The sequence below is a fragment of the Pongo pygmaeus genome, chromosome 19, assembly GCF_028885625.2.
Source record: "Pongo pygmaeus isolate AG05252 chromosome 19, NHGRI_mPonPyg2-v2.0_pri, whole genome shotgun sequence".
Classification (NCBI taxonomy): Eukaryota; Metazoa; Chordata; class Mammalia; order Primates; family Hominidae; genus Pongo; species Pongo pygmaeus.
The window spans coordinates 96,449,195-96,469,181 of NC_072392.2; the positions used below are offsets into that span (position 1 = coordinate 96,449,195).

At 50.4% G+C, this 19,987-nt stretch overlaps 1 protein-coding gene across 14 annotated transcripts in view; it reads left to right on the plus strand.

Moving 5' to 3' along the window:
• AFMID (arylformamidase) overlaps positions 1 to 15,217 on the plus strand; it is a 21,711-nt gene extending 6,494 nt beyond the window's left edge. The window contains exons 3-11 of one of the 14 annotated variants that reach the window (XM_054456675.2): positions 8,839 to 8,946; positions 9,043 to 9,091; positions 10,965 to 11,050; positions 11,137 to 11,209; positions 11,402 to 11,499; positions 11,749 to 11,827; positions 11,912 to 12,062; positions 12,255 to 12,359; positions 14,429 to 15,217. In XM_054456675.2, coding sequence (XP_054312650.1) covers positions 8,839 to 8,946; positions 9,043 to 9,091; positions 10,965 to 11,050; positions 11,137 to 11,209; positions 11,402 to 11,499; positions 11,749 to 11,827; positions 11,912 to 12,062; positions 12,255 to 12,359; positions 14,429 to 14,455 — 776 coding nt within the window. In that variant the 3' untranslated portion in view covers positions 14,456 to 15,217. Of the gene's footprint in view, positions 1 to 8,838; positions 8,947 to 9,042; positions 9,092 to 10,964; positions 11,051 to 11,136; positions 11,210 to 11,401; positions 11,500 to 11,748; positions 11,828 to 11,911; positions 12,063 to 12,254; positions 12,698 to 14,428 lie in introns of those variants that run through there. The other 13 variants (XM_054456677.2, XM_054456676.2, XM_054456678.2 and 10 more) reach the window with 13 other exon arrangements.
• The last annotated feature ends 4,770 nt before the right edge of the window (positions 15,218 to 19,987 follow it).

Consider the following 19,987-nt stretch of genomic DNA (forward strand, 5'->3'; position numbering starts at 1 on the left):
GATCGAGACCATCCTGGCTAACACGGTGAAACCCCGTCTCTACTAAAAATACAAAAAATTAGCCGGGCGTGGTGGTGGCCGCCTATAATCCCAGCTACTCGGGAGGCTGAGGCAGGAGAATGGCGTGAACCCGGGAGGCGGAGCTTGCAGTGAGCCGAGATCGTGACACTGCACTCCAGCCTGGGTGACAGAGTGAGACTCTGTCTCAAAAAAAGAAAAAAAAAAAAAATTAGCTGGGCGTGGTGGCGGGCACCTGTAGTCCCATCTACTCTGGAGGCTGAGGCAGGAGAATGGCTTGAACCCAGGAGACGGAGCTTGCAGTGAGCTGAGATGGCGCCACTGCACTCCAGCCTGGGTGACAGAGCGAGACTCCATCTCGAAAAAAAAAAAAATTTAAAAATTAGCAGGGTGCGGTAGTGTGCACCTGTAGTTCCACCTACTTGAGAGGCTGAAGTGGGAGGATGACTGCTGCCTCGGAGTTCAAGGCTGCATATTTCTTTATATATTGGGTTTTTTTTTTTTCTTTGAGACAAGGCCTCGCTCTGTCACCCAGGCTGGAGTGCAGTGGCGTGATTTTGGCTCATTGCAACCTCTGCTTCCTGGGTTCAAGCCATTCTTGTGTCTCACATTCTTGTGTTTCAGCCTCCCGAGTAGCTGGAATTACAGGCACGCGCCACCACACCAGCTAATTTTGTATCTTTAGTAGAGGCGGGGTTTCACCATGTTCGCCAGGTTGGTCTGGGACTCCTGGCCTCAAGTGATCTGCTCGCCTCCCAAAGTGCTGGGATTATAGGCGTGAGCCACACTTTTCCTTCTTTGCACCAGGGAGAATTACGAATTTTCTCATTTTTGATTTGTATTCGTCCTTACAATGCCAGCCTGTTAACTTGCAATGAGGGATGTTCGCTTTTAATGAGTAGACAGCCTCATCCCCATCAAGGCCTGGCCGCCCTCGTCTGGGCTCAGGGAGAACAAAGTGAGTATGGCCAGGGCGCAGGAGGCTGGCAGAGAGGGGCTTTAAGAAACATTTCCTTTACCACTAGCTTTTAAATTAGTTTTACTGTGACCTTCAGTTAAAATACTTTTTTTTTTTTTTTTTTTAAGACGGAGTTTTCTCTTTTTGCCCAGGCTGGAGTACGGTGGTATGATCTCGGCTCACCGCAACCTCTGCCTCCCGGGTTCAAGGGATTCTCCTGCCTCAGCCTCCTGAGTAGCTGGGATTACAGGCATGTGCCACCATGCCTGGCTAATTTTTTATTTTTAGTAGAGACAAGGTTTCTCCATGTTGGTCAGGCTGGTCTCGAACTCCCGACCTCGGGTGATCCGCCTGCCTCAGCCTTCCAAAGTGCTGGGATTGAGCCACAGCACCCGGCCCAAAAAAATGCATTTTACAGTCAGCAAAATGCTGTATATATTTTTTATCCAGATACAAAAGTTCAAATTCTGTATGATTTCATTTAAATGAGGTCCCTAGAGAAGTCAAATTAATAAAGACAAGAAATGGAATGGTGGTTGCTAGGGGTAAGGGGAGGGAGGAATGGGGAGTGTTTAAAGGAGACAGTTTCTTTCTTTTTTTTTTTAATTTTGAGACAGGCAGAGTCTCACTCTGTTGCCCAGGCTGGAGGGCAGTGGTGCTATCTCATCTCACTGCAACCTCCACCTCCCGGGTTCAAGCAGTTCTTGTGCCTCGGCTTCCCGAATAGCTGGGATTGCAGATGTGCACCACCATGCCCGGCTAATTTTTGTATTTTTAGTAGAGACAGGGTTTCGCCATGTTGGCCAGGCTGGTCTCAAACTCCTGGCCTCAGGTGATCCGCCCGCCTCGACCTCCCAAAGTGCTGGGACTACAGGCACGAGCTGCTGCGTGCAGCCCTGCAGTCCTGTTTTTTTTTTTTTTTGGTGGAGTTTCACTCTTGTTACCCAGGCTGGAGTGCAGTGGCGTGATCTCAGCTCACCTCAGTCTCTGCCTCCTGGGTTCAAGCAGTTCTCCTGCCTCGGCCTCCCAAGTAGCTGGGATTACAGGCATGCACCACCACGTCCAGCTAATTTTGTATTTTTAGTAGAGATGGGGTTTCTCCATGTTGGTCAGGCTGGTCTGGAACTCCCGACCTCAGGTGATCTGCCCGCCTCAGCCTCCCAAAGTGCTGGGATTACAGGCAAGAGCCACTGCGCCCGGCCTTGCAGTCCTGGTTTTAATATCATGCACAGCATTAGAAAGTATTTCTTTTTTTTTTTTTTTTGAGACGGAGTCTTGCTCTGTTGCCCAGGCTGGAGTGCAGTGGCATGATCTCGGCTCACTGCAAGCTCCAGCCTCCCGAGTAGCTGGGACTACAGGTGCCCACCACCACGCCTGGCTAATTTTTTGTATTTTTAATAGAGATGGGGTTTCACCGTGTTAACCAGGATGGTAGCATTAGAAATTATTTCTAACCCAGGCTGGGCTCGATGGCTCATCCCTGTAATCCCAGCACTTTGGGAGGCCAAGGCGGGAGGATCACTTGAGGTCAAGAGTCCACGGCCATCCTGGCCAACATGGTGAAACCCCGTCTCTACTAAAAACACAAAAAGTAGCCAGGCATGGTGGCGTGCACCTATAATCCCAGCTACTTGAGAGGCTGAGGCAAGAGAATTGCTTGAACTCAGGAGGCAGAGGTTGCAGTGAGCCAAGATTGCACCACTGCACTCTAGGCTGGGTGACAAAGCGAGACCTTGGCTCAGAAAAAAAAAGAAAAGAAATTATTTCTACCCAGCCGGGCACAGAGGCTCATGCCTGTAATCCCAGCACTTTGGGAGGCCAGGGTGGGCAGATCACTTGAGGTCAGGAGTTTGAGACCAGCCTGGCCAACATGACAAAACACTTTCTCTACTGAAAATACAAAAATGAGCCAGGCATAGTGGCACATGCCTGTAATCCCAGGCGACTGAAGTAGGAGAATAGCTTGAACCCCGGGTGGGGGAGGTTGCAGTAAGTCGAGACCGCGCCATTGCACTCCAGCCTGGGCAACAAAGAATGAAACTCCATCTGAAAAAAAAAACAAAAAAAAAAGCCCAGAAATTATTTCTAACCCAAAACAATTGAAAACAGGTACTCAAACAAGCACTTTGACATGCGTGTTCATAGCACCGTTTCCACACAGCCTGAGTTGTAAATAATAGCAATGAAGCTTTTGCTTTAATGAGAAAGGAAGTTTGCCATAAGGTTTCTTCTGGGGTGTCTTGCTGAAGCCCTCCTGTGTTCTTGCCCTGGGGTTCAGGGACTGGAGGGCCCTCTGTGGGAAGCATGAGTCGCCTCATTCTCTGTCTCTGCACCCCAGCTGTCCTCTCCTAGAGAGAGGCAATTTCTCTTTCTTGAGGTTAGTAGAGTTTTTTAATATCTGAGGGAGGCTTATACATGATAATGAACACCTACAGCTGCTTGGTTTTAATGGCCATTCCACTTAGAACATAAATTTCATGATGTTTTTCTTAATCGTAGCACAATATTAATCTAGTCCATTTATAGGCTTAAGAACTCCTGTGTTAATTAAATCACGACCTTCTGATGAAGCCACTCCGATGAGCCTGTGAGGCGCATTGTCTTCACACTGTGCTGGGGCAGGGTTGTTGGCAAACCCCCATGGATGGCAGCCGGCAGTGGCCTCACAGTGACAAATGCGTCTGCCTTTTGACCCAGAATTCTACCCCTGAGAGTGCGTCCTATAGAAGCTTGTAAGTGGTGTGGTAATGGATGTACAAGGCTATTCACAGCAGGGGCGTTTGTGGTAGCATGGCCTGGGAGACAGCCCAGATGGCTTTCAGCAAAGGATTGGTGGCAGGTCTGCAGCCCTGGGGCTTATCAGACACCAACCCTGTTGGCACCTTGATCTGGGACTTCCAGATTGCAGAACTGTGAGAAAATAAAATCTCCATTAAGTTTCCCCAGTCTGTGGTATTTTGTTATAGCCACCCAGGCTGACTCCGACAGGAACCCAGGATGGATGTGAGCGTGTTACAACCAGCTCACGCTTGTGGCTGTAGGGAGTCCGAGTAGAAGCTGGAAGAGCCTAGAGGGGTGGCTGCTGCCTTCCAGGGAACAGGTCAAAGGGGATCCAACCAGAGTGGTCTCAGTGCAGGTGGGAAGGAGACTCTAGACCCAGGACAAGCAGTGGAGGGGGCGTCCAAGGATTTCCTGATGATCAGATGTGGTTTGAGAAAGAGAGGGGGCCAGGTCTGGTGGCGCATGCCTGTAATCCCAGACTTTGGGAAACCAAAGCAGGAGGACAGCTTGAGCCCAGGAGTTCGAAACCAGCTGGGCAACATGCAAGACCTGGTTTCTACAAAAAAATTAAAAATTAGCTGGGTGCGGTGGTGCTTGCCTGTGGTCCCGTCTACTTGGGAGGCTAAGGTGGGAGGATCACTCGAGCCCTGGAGTTCGAGAACAGCCTGGGCAACATGGCGAAACCCTGTCTCTACAAAAAATACAAAAATTAGCCAGGCGTGGTGGCACATGCCTGTAGTCTTAGCTACTCTGGTGGCTGAGGTGGGAAGCTTGTTTGAACCTAGGAGGTTAAGGCTGCAGTAAGCTGAGATTGCACCACTACACTCCAGCCTGTGTGACAGAGTGAAACCATGTCTCAGAAATAAAAAGTGAATTCAGGAGTTCGAGACCAGCCTGGCCAACACCATGAAAACCCGTCTCTACTAAAAATACAAACATTAGCCTGGGCCAGATGCACTGGCTCGCACCTATAATCCCAGCACTTTGGGAGGCCAAGGCGGGAGTTCGAGACCAAACTGGCCAACATGGTGAAACCCCATCTCTACTACAAATGCAAAAAAAAAAAAAAAAAATTAGCCATGCATGGTGGCGGGTGCCTGTAATCCCAGTTACTTGGGAGGCTGTGGCAGGAGAATCACTTGAACCCAGGAAGCAGAGGTTGCAGATCACTTGAACCCAGGAAACAGAGGTTGCAGTGAGCGGAGATTGCACCGTTGCACCCCAGCCTGGATGACAAGAGCAAAGCTCTGTCTCAAAAAAAAAAAAAAAAGAATTGGACAGGTATGGTGGTGCACACCTGTAATCCCAGCTGCTTGGAAGGCAGAGGCAGGAGAATCACTTGAACCCCAGAGGCGGAGGTTGCAGTGAGCCAAGATTGCGCCAGTGGACTCCAGCTTGGGTGACAGAGCGAGACTGTCTCAAAAAAACAAAACAAAAACAAAAACCAGACAAGGCTCTTCAGCGAAATGCTCGCTCCTCTTCCCTTTCATCCACCCAGTTCCCCTGGGTCCCACCAAGGTGGCCACTGTTCTTCATATGGATATAGACTCCCCCTCCCTTTCATCCAAATGGCCCCGTAGTACACACAGTTCCACCCTGCCAGTTTCACTTAGTATTTCTTGGAGATGCTTCCTCATCTGTACATAGATAGCTTCTCGTCAGTACATAGGGAGCCCTTCAGGGGCAAGTGGTTGGTAACGTGGGTGCTGGCAAAACAGGTTTTGCAACCTCACTGGCATTCTGCAAAGGCAGCTTCCTGCCTGGATTGGCACATGGGCAACTTCCCTTTGATTTCTCTCAGCTTTAATCCATCCAGCTGAAGTGGAGACAGCCTGGTTTACGGTTCTGCATTCTGGCATAGACGCAATTCGTACAAGCTCTCAGCCCCATACTTCTTCTTCCTCTGCCGTGTTTACCCTTCTGGAGTTGTAGAATGAATCACCACCCGAGGAAAACACGGTTGGGTTTTTTTCTTTTCTTTTTCTTTTTTCTTTTTTCTTTTCTTTTTTTTTTTTGAGACAGAGTCTTGCTCTGTTGCCCAGGCTGGAGTGCAGTGGTGCAATCTCAGCTCACTGCAACCTCTGCTTCCTGGTTCAAGCGATTCTCGTTCCTCAGCCTCCTGAGTAGCTGGGAGTACAGGTGTGCGCCACCACGCCCGGCTAACTTTTGTATTTTTGGTAGAGATGGGGTTTCACCATATTGACCAGGGTGGTCTCGAATGCCTGACCTTGTGATCCACCCACCTCGGCCTCCCAAAGTGCTGGGATTACAGGTGTGAGCCACCGCGCCCGGCCAGGTTTTTTTTTTCTCTAGGCCCACTGTGGCCACCAAGGTTGGGGACCAGGGGGCCTCCAGGGACAGGAATCCCAAGTTGCAGGTTAATACGTGGAGCCCTTTCTGAGATGCAGGTTCTACAGGGAACTGGATTCCACCTCTTTTGGGGAGATCAACCCAGGAGCCCAAGGATCCCCTGATGGTGCCTGAGCACAGCTATGAGAAGGGGGTGTCCGGATCCTTGGGGTGATGGGATGGGAGAGGTGGGGCATGGCCTGCAGACTGGCCCCCAGAGGCCTTAGGTCTCTGCTGACTAGCTAGAATTCTGAAAACTGTGTTATGTAAAACACTTAGCATCTGCAGTGCCAAATAAAGGTGACCCCCACCACGACATAAAAAAAAAAAAAAAAAGACATGTCCAAATCCTAACCCTGGGAACCTATGAAGGTATTTCCTTATTTGGTGCATTTTGTTTTGTTTTGTTTTGTTTGAGACAGAGTCTTGCTCTGTCACCCAGGCTGGAGTGCAGTGGTGTGATCTCAGCTCACTGCAACCTCTGCCTCTGGGTTCGAGCCTCAGCCTCCTGAGTAGCTGGGATTACAGGCACGCGCCACCATGCCCAGATAATTTTTGTATTTTTAGTAGACACAGAGTTTTACCATGTTGGCCAGGATGGTCTCAACTCCTGACCTCAAGTGATCTGCCCCCCTCAGCCTCCCAAAGTGCTGGGATTACAGGTTCCCGGCTGGTATTTCCTTATTTGGAAAGACCATCTTTGTAGGTGTTATTAGCTAAAGTCAAGTCATTCTGGGTTAGGGTGGGCCCTAAATCCCATTGACTGGTATCCTGCTAAGAGACAGAAGAGGGAGGGACACACAGGGAAGGGACCACGTGAAGACGGAGGCAGAGACAGGAAGAGGCAGAGGTGACTGGAGTGACGTAGCCACAGGCCTTGGAATGCCTGGAGCCACCAGGAGCTGCAGGAGGCAAAAGAGGCATTGGCAGTGTGGCAGTGTCCACACCTTAATTTCAGACTTCTGGCCTCTAGAACTGTGAGAGAAGCGCATTCTACTGCTGTGAGACACTCTATTTGCAGTACTTTGTTACAGCTGCCCTGGTAAACAAATGCAATATTTATTTTCAGCAAAGCAGGGAGTTCCTGCAAAGATGACTAGACCAGGTTCCTTCTCCCAAGAGCGCAGTGTTCTAGCTGTGAATACTAGGAGTGCGTTGCTGCGGTGGGAGGGGAGGCAGGGTTTACTGACTGATCATTCCACTGGTCTGGATGTTCTCTTTCTTTCTTTCCTTTCTTCCCAGACAGAATCTCGCTCTGTCACCCAGGCTGGAGTGCAGTGGTGCAATCTCAGCTCACTGCAGCCTCTGCCTCCCAGGTTCAAGTAATCCTCCCACTTCAGCCTCCTGAGTAGCCGGAATTACAGGTGTCCGCCACCACGTCCAGATAACTTTTTAAAAAATTTTTAGAAAATATAGGCTAAGGCACGAGAATTGCTGGAACCCAGGAGGCAGAAGTTGCAGTGAGCCAACATGGCACCGCTGCACTCCAGCCTGGGTGACAGAGCAAGACTCCGTCGCAAAAAAAAAAAAAACAAAACGATGAATGCTAGGATAAAAAATAAAGCAAGAGGCCAGGCGCAGTGGCTCACGCACTTTGGGAGGCCGAGGTGGATGGATCATCTGAGGTTGAGCTCGAGACCAACCTCGCCAATACAGTGAAACTCCATCTCTACTAAAAATACAAAAATTAGCCAGGTGTGGTGGCATGTGCCTGTAATCCCAGCTACCCAGGAGGCTGAGGCTGGAGGATTGCTTGGCGCCGGGAGTTTGAGGCTGTAGTATGCGGTGATTGCACCTATGAATAGCCACTGTACTCCAGCCTGGGCAATATAGTGAGACCCTGTCCTTTAAAACAAAAAAGTATGGCCCATATAATAAGTATGTAGTAAAGTTGTGCTGAAAAGGGTCCTCGCAGAACCACAGTTCACTTGTTGACAGACGTCAGGACTGGCAGTCTCTTTTTTTTTTTTTTTTTTTGAGACGGTGTCTCGCTCTGCCCCCAGGCTGGAGTGCAGTGGCGCGATCTCGGCTCACTGCAAGCTCCACCTCCCGGATTCACGCCATTCTCCTGCCTCAGCCTCCCAAGTAGCTGGGACTATAGGCGCCCGCCACCACGCCCGGCTAATTTTTTGTATTTTTAGTAGAGACGTGGTTTCACTGTGTTAGCCAGGATGGTCTCGATCTCCTGACCTCGTGATCTGCCTGCCTCGGCCTCCCAAAGTGCTGGGATTACAGGCGTGAACCACCACTCCCGGCCTGGCAGTCCTCTTTCAATGGGAGGTGCTGAGAGCTGAAGCTCAACACGCCAACTTAACGGAGCTTTCAGCTGGAAGGTTTCTACCTGTGCTGAAATAGAAATTGCCGCCACCTGGTTGGGCGCAGTGGCTCACGCCTGCAATCCCAGCACTTTGGGAGGCCAAGGTGGGCGGATCACAAGGTCAGGAGTTCAAGACCAGCCTGGCCAACAACCCTGTCTCTACTAAAAAAAAAAAAAAAAATACAAAAAAATTAGCTGGGCATAGTGGCGTGCGCCTGTAGTCCCAGCTACTTGGGAGGCTGAGGCAGGAGAATCGCTTGAACCGGGGAGGTGAAGATTGCAGTGAGCCGAGATTGTGCCACTGCACTCCAGCTTGGGCAACAGAGTGAGACTTCGTCTCAAAAAAAAAAAAAAAAAAGATAAATTGCTGCCACCTGAGCTTGTGCTGACAGCGACTTGTCCATTTCTGAGACAGCCACCAGAAGGGCCCGGGCCGCCAGGAAGAGCCTGCTGCATGTCCCCTATGGAGACGGCGAAGGGGAGAAAGTGGACATTTACTTCCCTGACGAGTCAGCTGAAGGTTGTCGGTGAAGGGGCTGGGGGTCCCGGGGCTTGGGGGTCCAGTGGCAGAGCTCAGCAGGGCGGGCCTCCCTCACACGCCCTGTGCTTGGTTTTGCAGCCTTGCCTTTCTTCCTGTTCTTTCACGGAGGATACTGGCAGAGCGGAAGGTGAGTCGGGGGATGTGGATGGTGGACTGCAAGAGAGATTCCACTTTCCCCGGGGGACTCCTCCTCCAGGGCTGCCACAACCAAACTGCCACAAGCTGGGCGCTCCCTGCAGGGCTGTGTCTCACAGCGCTGAAGAGCAGAAGTCTCAAGTCAGATGTGGGCAGGGTTCCTAGGGAGGATCCTTCCTGCCTCCACCAGCTTCTGGTGGCCTCAGGCAGCCCTTAGCTTGTGTCTGCTTAGCTCCAGCCTCTGCCTCCATTCACATGTGATCCTGGTGTTCCTGGGTCTCAAATCTCTTTTTTTTTTTTTTTTTTTGAGACAGAGTCTCACTCTAACCCAGACTGGAACACAGTGGTGCGACCTCAGCTCACTGCAACTTCGGCCTCCCGGGGTCGAGCAATTCTTCTGCCTCAGCCTCCCAAGTAGCTGGGATGACAGGTGCGTGCCACCACACCCAGTTAATTTTTTTATTTTTAGTAGAGACGGGGTTTCACCATGTTGGCCAGGCTGGTCTTGAAATCCTGAGCTCAAGTGATCCTCCCGCCTTGACCTCTCAAAGTTCTGGGATTACAGGCGTGAGCCACCACACCAGCCTCCTTTTTTTTTTTTTTTTTTTTTTTATAAGGTCATAGTCACAGGTTCTGGGGTTAGGATTTGGACATATCTTTTTGAGGGACACAGTTCAACCCACTACACCCAGTGAGAAGCATGTTCAGCCTCCTCTTGAATCAAGGGAAAAGCCAGAGTGACCAACCACTGTCCCAGTTTGCTTGGGACTTAGGAGGGGTTTCCCAGGACATGGAGTTTTCAGTACTTTAGGAAAAAAAAAAATGAGAGTCCCAGGTAAAATGGGACCGTTGGTCACTGTAAGCTAAGCAGTGGGTATTTGGGAATTTGGGATCTTGGCAGACACTGCTGTTCCCTAGGGTCTTCCTACAGAGTTGCTTTCAAGCATGTTCATGTTAATAGCTTACATTTAATGGCCAGGCACGGTGGCTCCACTCCTGTAATCCCAACACTTTGGAAGGGCAAGGCGGACGGATCACTTGAGGTCAGGAGTTCGAGACCAGCCTGGCCAACATGGTGAAACCCTGTCTCTACTAAAAATACAAAAATTAGCTGGACGTGGTGGTGTGTCCCTGTAATCCCAGCTACTCGGGAGGCTAATGCAGGAGAATCGCTTGAACCCAGGAGGTGGAGGTTGCAGTGAGCTAAGATCGTGCCACTGCACTCCACCCTGGGAAAAAAAAAAAAAAAAGCTTACATTTATTGCACACAAAACTCTCTGCGCTGCTAGTCTTTAATTCTCAAAAACAGTTCTCTAAGAGAGGGAACATAATTGCCTCTATTTTACAGAGGAGGAAACCAGGCTTAGAAGTTACATAAATTGCCAGGCACAGTGGCTCACACCTATAATCCCACACATTGGGAGGCCGAGGCAGGAGGATTGAGTTAGAAACCAGCCTGGTCAACATAGCAAGACCCCCATCTCTACAAAAGAAAAAATAAATTTGCTGGGCATAGTGGTGCACACCTGTACTCCTGCTTGGGAGGCTGAGGCAGGAGGATCGCTTGAGCCCAGGAGGTCGAGGCTGCAGTGAACCATGATCACACCATTGCACTCCAGCCTGGGCAATGGAGCAAGGCCCTAACACTTAGAAAAAAAAAAGTTACATGAAGTTCCCTCAAGTTCCCGTAGCTAGCATGTGATGTGGCAGGGAGAGAGCCTGTTCGCTTCACTCTCTCACATGGGGCCAGAAAGGGGTGATGCTGTGCGTGGACAGGACATCTGGCAAGTGGTGTGTCTAGGACACAGGAAGCAGCGTAGCGGCCAAGCTGCCTCCAGCTGTCACATCTGTGTCTCTCTCTGCAGTAAGGATGAGTCTGCCTTCATGGTCGACCCGCTGACGGCACAGGGAGTGGCCGTGGTAATAGTGGCTTACGACATCGCCCCCAAAGGTAATAGGGGTGGTTGCTGCAGGTCCGAGGGCCAGTGGGCTTTAGGAGGAAGCGCATCCCTGACCCAGCTCATGCTCTCTGTGCAGGCACCCTGGACCAGATGGTAGACCAGGTGACCCGCAGCGTTGCGTTTGTCCAGAAGCGGTATCCAAGCAACAAGTGGGTGTTGCCGGTAGATTTTCTTCCTGTTGGACCTCACTGGGTGGGAGGACAGTGCAATCAGTCCCTCGGACACAGCCAAGCTGCCCCACTGGCCTGTGGAGCAGAAAGCAAGTTGGGACTCTTCGAAGGGGGCCTGATGTTGTGGGGAAACTGCGTGCAAATCCATCTCTCTGCTCTGACCCCTCCCAGGGGAATTTACCTGTGTGGACACTCAGCCGGGGCCCACCTGGCCGCCATGATGCTCCTGGCCAACTGGACCAAGCATGGGGTCACGCCCAACCTCAAAGGTCTCCATGGGGGCTACAGCCTGGCTGGGCAACCTTCATCTCCCCATGAGCCTTGGGGTTTGGGCCAACTGCTGGAAATCCTCCCGGCCGTGAATGGCTTGACCGCAGGGCTTCCAGCCCTCTGAGCAAGGCCTTCTCTGCTTCCTCTGTGCCCCCTCCCCTGGTCCTGCCCCTCTGGCGGTGGGGGTGGGCTGGCCCTGCCTTGCTCCGCCTGGAGCCTGGCCCTGTGACAATTCTGTACCTTCACAGGCTTTTTCCTGGTGAGTGGGGTCTTTGACCTGGAGCCCATCGTGTATACTTCACAGAACGTTGCTCTCCAGCTGACCCTGTGAGTTTCTTACCCACCACCTCCCCTGGTTCACCAGGAGCCTGGCTCCTCTCTGTCCTGACCCCTGTCCACTCCCCACCCCAGGGAGGACGCTCAGAGGAACAGCCCCCAGCTGAAGGTGGCCCAGGCGCAGCCGGCGGACCCCACCTGCCGTGTGCTGGTGGTTGTGGGCCAATTCGACTCCCCCGAATTCCACCGACAGTCCTGGGAGTTTTACCAGGTACTCCCAGCGCAGGTTTGTGGCCAGAGTTCGAGGGTCATGTGAGCTCATTATTTTCCTCTTTCTTTTACCCAAGTGGACAAGACCGTCCATCATTTATTTAACACGTACTGAGTGAACCCTGACCTGTGCCAGGCATGGCCCTATGTCCTGCCCTGCCTGCCCTCCCACTGCTCAGGCCCCTCTTCCCATGTCTCCCCTGCCCAGACCCTGTGTCAAGGAGAGTGGAAAGCCTCGTTTGAAGAGCTCCATGATGTGGACCACTTTGAAATCGTTGAGAATCTGACCCAGAAGGACAACGTGCTCACCCAGGTGGGGCCTCATCCCTGGCAGCCCTTTCATGGTAGACAGCAGAGGTCCTGTCACAGCCCCTTAGATGCGCAAACCAGGACTTCGAGACCAGCCTGGCCAACATGGAGAAACTCTGTCTCTACTAAAAATACAAAAAAATTAGCCAGATGTGATGGTACGTGCCTGTAATCCCAGCTACTCAGGAGGCTGAGGCATGAGAATTGCTTGAACCCAGGAGGCAGAGATTGCAGTGAGCCGAGATTGCAACACTGCACTCCAGCCTGAGCGACAGAGTAAGACTCCGACTCAAAAAAAAAAAAAAGACCTAGGAAAGAAAGAACCTAAGAAAGACCATCTTGTTTCTTTCTTTTTTTTTTTTTTTTTTTTTTACTGATAAAATCATTTTTATTTAATTTGAGTGAAACATGTCCACATCTCAAAAATACAGTTTTGTATTATGAATAATAAATGTAAAGTCTTTATCTTCAAGAGGATCCTGATTCTCAACCAAACATATATGACAATGCTTTCCTCTGGTTCCTCCAAACTGAGGCCTCATGAAGGCTCAAATATGGAGTGAGAGGGACCCAGCAACAGACAACGTAAGACAAGAAGGAAGAGGTAGGATGGTCAGCTCTAAGGCTCAGGAATTCCCTGGGGGAGGCCAATGTAATGACGTCAACTATGAAGCTTACTGGGTAAAAATATACATAAAAAGCTGAAAACTCCATGGGTTGACTTTGGTGGGAAGGAGACTCTAGAATCATAAGCAGTTGTACCAAAAGGACTGAGTCAGAATGACGTTTATCTAAGGATTAAGGCAAAGGTTTACAAGCACATAAGTATTTGTTCCAAATCTTACTACAGTAGCAATATTCTTTTCTGTAATGTCAGCTACCCCAAGCAAGGGATGTCATAAAAAAACTCAGACAAGTGCCTAAGTATTCAGTACCTCTAAGAGTGGTATATCAAGAATTCTTAGGCTACTGAGAAAACAGATTCTGCTATTACCCAGGAAATCAACTGGAAGGCATTTTTATAACCTTACACCACAAAAGGAAAAATTGAAAGGCAGTACTAATAAATGCAAACTACATCACCTAGAAAATGGTAATCTAGAATGTCACTGTTAATATTTAAGGATTTGAACTTTCTTTTTTTCTAGTATTTATTGATGATTCTTGGGTGTTTCTCAGAGAGGGGGATATGGCAGGGTCATAGGATAATAGTAGAGAGAAGGTCAGCAGATAAACACATGAACAAAGGTCTCTGATTTTCCTAGGCAGAGGACCCTGCGGCCTTCTGCAGTGTTTGTGCCCCTGGGTACTTGAGATTAGGGAGTGGCGATGACTCTTAAAGAGCATGCTGCCTTCAAGCATCTGTTTAACAAAGCACATCTTGCACCGCCCTTAATCCATTTAACCCTGAGTTGACACAGCACATGTTTCAGAGAGCACGGGGCTGGGAGAAAGGCCATAGATCAACAGCATCCCAAGGCAGAAGAACTTCTCCTAGTCAGAACAAAATGGAGTCTCCTATGCCCACCTCTTTCTACACAGACACAGCAACAATCTGATCTCTCCTTCCTTTAGAGAAGAGTCTACTCTCTTGAACCCAGGCTGGAGTACAGTGGCAAAATCTTAGCTCTCTGCTGCCTCCTGGGCTCAAGTGGTTATCCTGCCCCAGCCTCTCGAGTAGCTGGGACTACAAAGGCATGCCACTGTGCGCTGCTAATTATTCAATGTTTTTGTAGAGATGGGGTCTCTATGTTCCCCAGGCTGGTCGTCGTCATCTTCCTTCTTCCTTCTTCCTCCTTCTTCCTCCTCCTCCTTCCTCCTTCTTTTTCTTCCTTCGTCTTCTTTGTCTTCTTCTTCTTCTTCGTCTTCTTCTTCCTTCATCTCAGCATATTATACCTCTAACCAGACTGTCTTCAACTCCTGACTTCAAGTGATCTTCCCGCCTCAGCCTCCCAAAGTGTTGAGGTTGCAGGCATCAGCCACTGCATCCAGCTCTGTCTCATTTCCTTAATCAAATTCCTGCAAAGAGCTGCTCTGATTCTGGGCCTTTTGTGTCTTCTCTTCCTGCTCCAGATTATCTTGAAAACAATCTTCCAGTAGTTCTGACGATACCTGGAGCCTGGTCCACATGCATCCCACCTTGGGAAGCCTCTCCAAAGAGCTTTTGGATCTGAAGCTGACAGCTTCAGTTTCCCCCAGCACCCAGGAGAGCCTTGCTGTGTCTGCCTGCCCGGCAAGAGTCCATTCTCACTACTGGGACACTCATGAAAATCTCCAGGTCCTCCCTCTTCCCAGCCTGGATGGAGCTCCAGGGCTGGGGAACGTCCACAAGTCAATGCTTGGAGATGCCCTGAGCCGCCTCTTAGCCTCATCTGGCCCCTCCACCTGCTGACAGAGCGTGACAAAGATGACACTCAAAAGTAATGCCATTACATGGCATTACTTTTTTTTTTTTTTTTTTTGAGATGGAGTCTCACTGTCACCCAGGCTGGAGTGCAGTGGCGTGATCTTGGCTCACTGCAGCCTCCAATTCCCGGGTTCAAGCAATTCTTCTGCCTCAGCCTCCCGAGCAGCTGGGACTACAGGCACCTGCCATCACGTCTGGCTAATTTTTGTATTTTTAGTAGAGACGGGGTTTCAACATATTGGCCAGGCTGGTCTCAAACTCCTAACCTTGTGATTCACCTGCCTTGGCCTCCCAAAGTGCTGGGATTCCAGGCGTGAGCCACTGTGCCTGGCCAGAATGGCATTATATTTAAATGGTTCATAAAGAAGCACAAAAGAATATTATTTCATAACATGTAAAAATTATATAAAACGTAAATTTCCATGATGATAAATAAAGTTGTATTGGAACACGGCCCTGCTCGTTCATTTACATATTGTCTAGGGCAGCTTTCAAGCTGCAGGGTGGAGCTGAGTGGTGGCGACAGTGACCTCCTGGCCAGTAGTGCCTGAAGCATTTCCTTTCTGGCCCTTTTCAGGAAAAGTTTGTGGACCCCTGGGTAAGGGCTTCCCCAAGCCAGGACCCTCTGCCTTCTGCTTCAGTCTCCTGTCTGCTCTGTCCTCCGTCTCCCTGACATTTGGGTCTGTCCCTGAATGCCCCGGGGTCTCAGCGTTGGGGCCAACACCTTGACAGGACAATGCTACCCACATGTAGGACAAGCTTCCTCTGCACCCAAGAGTGGTGTGCATGTCCCAAGAAGCCAGCCACATCCATCTACCACCCACCCCACCACACCGCCTCTTTCTCTCACACTGAATAGCATTCAAGAATTTCCACTGTGGGCTGGGCACGGTGGCTCATGCCTGTAATCCCAGCACTTTAGGAGGCCGAGGTGGATGAATCACCTGAAGTCAGGAGTTCAAGACCAGCCTGGCCAACATGGCAAAACCCTGTCTCTACTAAAAATAGAAAAATTAGCCAGGCGTGGTGGCTGGCGCCTGTAATCCTAGATACTTGGGAGGCTGAGGTAGGAGAATCTCTTGAACCCAGGAGGCGGAGGTTGCAGTAAGCTGAGATTGTGCCCCTGCACTCCAGCCTCGGCGACAGAGCCAGACTCCATCTCAAAGAAAAAAAACAATTTCCATTGTATGTGTGCAGCAAACCATCATGACACACATTTACCTGTGTAACAAACCTGCACATCCTACACATATACGCTGGAACTTAAAGTAAAAGCTGGGGGAAAAAAAAAGAATTTCCACCATGACATTATTGAGTATAGCAAAAAAAAAAAAACAAGAAACAGCCTAGTGTTCATTAGGGAATAAACGCATTCAAGCAGCATCAAACCCTGCAGCCATTACAAAGAGATCTATGTTGACCGTGTGGAATATCTCCAAGAGCCACAATAGCCTCCCTTATCTGCAGGATTCACTCCAAGACCCTCTGAAACCATGGATAATACTGAACCCTATATACACTATGTTTTTTCCTGCATATACATACCTATGATAAAGTTTAATTTATAAATTGGCAAAGGGTATATAAATATTCCTTCTAAGAGATTAACAATAACTAATAAAGTAGAACGATTAAAACAATATGATCAAAGTTATGTGAAGCCAGGTGCCGTGGCTCACGCCTATAATCCCAGCACTTTGGGAGGCTGAGGCAGGTGGATCGCCTGAGGTCAGGAGTTCGAGACCAGCCTAGCCAACATGACAAAACCCTGTCTCTACTAAAGATAAAAAAATTAGCCGGGCATGGTGACACATGCCTGTAATCCCAGCTACTTGGGAGGCTGAGGCAGGAGAATCGCTTGAACCTGGGAGGCAGAGGTTGCAGTGAGCTAAGATTGCACCGTTGCATTCCAGCCTGGGCAACGAGTGAAACTCTGTCTCAAAACGAAACAAGCAAAGTTATGGGGTTGCTCTCTTTCTCTCAAAATATCCTCTTTTTGGCAGGGCATGGTGGCTCATGCCTGTAATCCCAGCACTTTGAGAGGCTGAGGTGGGTGGATCACCTGAGGTCAGGAGTTCAAGACCAGCCTGGCCAACATGGTGAAACCCCGTCTCTACTAAAAATACAAAAAATTAGCTGGGCGTGGTGGTGCAGGCCTGTAATCCCAGCTACTTGGGAGGCTGAGGCAGGAGAATCACTCGAACCCAGGAGCCGGAGTTTGCAGTGAGCCGAGATCATGCCATTGCACTCCAGCCTGGGCCACAGAGCAAGACTCCGTCTCAAAAAAAAAAAAAGACTTTCTTTTTTTTTTTTTTTTTTTTTGAGACTGGATCTCTTTCTCCCAGGCTGGAGTGCAGTGGCCCAATCATGGCTCACTGCAGCTTTGACCTCCCAGGATCAAGTGATCCTTCCACCTCAGTCTCCCGAGTAGCTGGAACTACAGGTGCATGCCTGACTGATTTTTTTTTTTTAGATGAAGTTTCACTCTTGTTGCTCTGGCTTGAATGCAATGGCAGGATCTCGGCTCACTGCAACCTCTGCCTCTTAGATTCAAGTGATTCTCGTGCCTAAGCCTCCCGAGTAGCTGGGATTACAGGTGCCCACCACCATGCCCGGATAATTTTTTGTATTTTTAATAGAGACAGGGTTTCACCATATTGGTCAGGCTGGTCTCAAACTCCTGACCTCAGGTGATCCACCTGCCTCAGCCTTCCAAAGTGCTGGGATTACAGGCGTGAGCCACCGGGCATGGCCTTTCCTGGCTAATTTTTTAAATTTTTTATAGAGATGGGGTCTCAGTGTTGCCCAGGCTGATCTTGAACTCCTAGATTCAAGTGATCCTCCCTCCTTGGTCTCCCAAAGTGCTGAGATTACAGGCGTGAGCCACTGCCCCGGGCTGGGAAATACTTTTTTAAATGAGGGCAATGTGAAGCTGAAATGCCGTTTGATGAAAGATCTGTTTGCCTGACGTCCTGTTTGAGCCTGGGTGGACAGGACAGCACCTGCCAGCTCCGGGAAGCACTGCGGATGGGAAGAGGCTTGGTCACTCTCCAAAGGTGGCAGGAGTTGGAGGGGGTGAGCTGAAGGTAAGGAGACTCTAGAAGGTGGGGAACCTGGAGACAGGGGCTGCCCAGCGGGCTCGGGACTGACACCCCCACGGATACAGTTCACTGCGGCTCAAACATAGAAGGAACCCAACTATTGTGGGAGGAAAAGACCCTTCTGCCTTTTCTTTTTTTCTTTTTCTTTTTTTTTTTTTTTTTTGAGACAGAGTCTTGCTCTGTCGCCCAGGCTGGAGTGCAGCGGCGTGATCTCGGCTCACTGCAAGCTCTGCCTCCCGGGATCACGCCATTCTCCTGCCTCAACCTCCCACGTAGCTGGGACTACAGGTGCCCGCCACCACGCCCAGCTAATTTTTTGTATTTTCTAGTAGAGACAGGGTTTCACCGTGTTAGCCAGGACGTTCTCAATCTCCTGACCTTGTGATCCACCCGCCTCGGCCTCCCAAACTGCTGGGATTACAGGCGTGAGCCACCACGCCTGGTTCTTTTTTCTTTCTTTTTTTTTCCGAGACAGAGTTTCACTCTTGTTGCCCAGGCTGGAGTGCAGTGGCGTGATCTCGGCTCACTGCAACGTCCACCTCTGGGGTTCAAGCGATTCTCCTGCCTCAGCCTCCCGAGTAGCTGGGACTACAGGCACGCACCACTACGCCTGGCTAATTTTTGTATTTTTAGTAGACACGCGGTTTCACCATATTGGCCAGGCTGATCTCAAACTCCTGACCTTGTGGTCTGCCCGCCTCTGCCTCCCAAAGTCCTGGGATTACAGGCGTGAGCCACCATGCCCGGCCTGACCCTTCTGCCCTTTCAAAAACAATGTTCGTTCTCTCACAGCCTTCTCTTATCATATTAAGTCCAGGCCGCAGGCCTAATTTGTCCAGTGAATGCTATGCAAATATTTCATGCACCTGCTGATCACAGGAATGATATGTACTTGGTACGCACTGATCGTACCTCGGGGTGGGAGAAGAGGGGGGAAGGAAGCAAAGAACAGCCCCCTCCTTTCCTGGTGCACCTTCAGTGTGCCGATGGGGCCCAGACTCGCCGCAGATGGCCCCCTTCCCAGAGACGGGAGGATCCTCCACCCACTCCCCAGCCTCCAGGACCATCCTTACTCCTGCCTTCAGGCACTCAAGTTATTATTTGTTTAGACATGCGGATATATTCAAGCTGGGCACAGCACAGCAGCCCCACCCCAGGTGGCTTGAAGTCAGAGCTGGGGTCCAAAGGGACCACACCCCGAGGGACTGTGTGGGGTCGGGGCACACAGGCCACTGCTTCCCCCAATCTTTCTCAGCCATTCCTGAAGTCAGCCTCACTCTGCTTCTCGGGGATTTCAAACGCGCAGAGACTCCGGCACTTTTGTAGAAGCCCCTTCTGGTCCTAACTTGCACCCGGATGCTGTGGGGCTGCAGCTGCTGCTCGGGCTCGGGAGGATGCTGGGGGCCCGGTGCCCATGAGCTTTTGAAGCTCCTGGAACTCAGTTTTGAGGGTGTTCAGGTCCAGGAGGACACCTGGGCTGTCCTTGTCCATGCATTTGATGACATTGTGAGCAGAAGTGAAAAGGAGTTAGGCCAGGCGTGGTGGCTTATGCTTGTAATCCCAGCACTTTGGGAGGCTGAGGCAGGTGGATCACGAGGTCAGGAGTTCAATACCAGCCTGGCCAAGATGGTGAAACCCCGTCTCTACTAAAAATACAAAAAAATTAGCTGGGCATGGGGGCGGGCGCCTGTAATCCCAGCTACTGGGGGTGCTGAGACAGAGAGTTGCTGGAACCCAGGAGACGGAGGTTGCAGTGAGCCAAGATTGTGCCACTGCACTGCACTCCAGCCTGGCGACAGAGCGAGACTCTCTCAAAAAAAAAAAAAGAGAAATGAAAAGGAGTTGTTGTTCCCTTCCTCCCTCCTGAGGGCAGGCAACTGCTGCGGTTGCCAGTGGAGGTGACACGTCCTTGGTCTGTGCCCGGGGGCCACCCCAGCAGAGGCCATGGTGGTGCCAGGGCCCGGTTAGCGAGCCAATCAGCGGGACCCAGGGGCAACCTGCCAAAGTCAACTGGATTTGATAACTGCAGCGAAGTTAAGTTTCCTGATTTTGATGATTGTGTTGTGGTTGTGTAAGATAATGAAGTATTTCGGGGTAGTATGCTAATGCCTTCAACTTACAAAC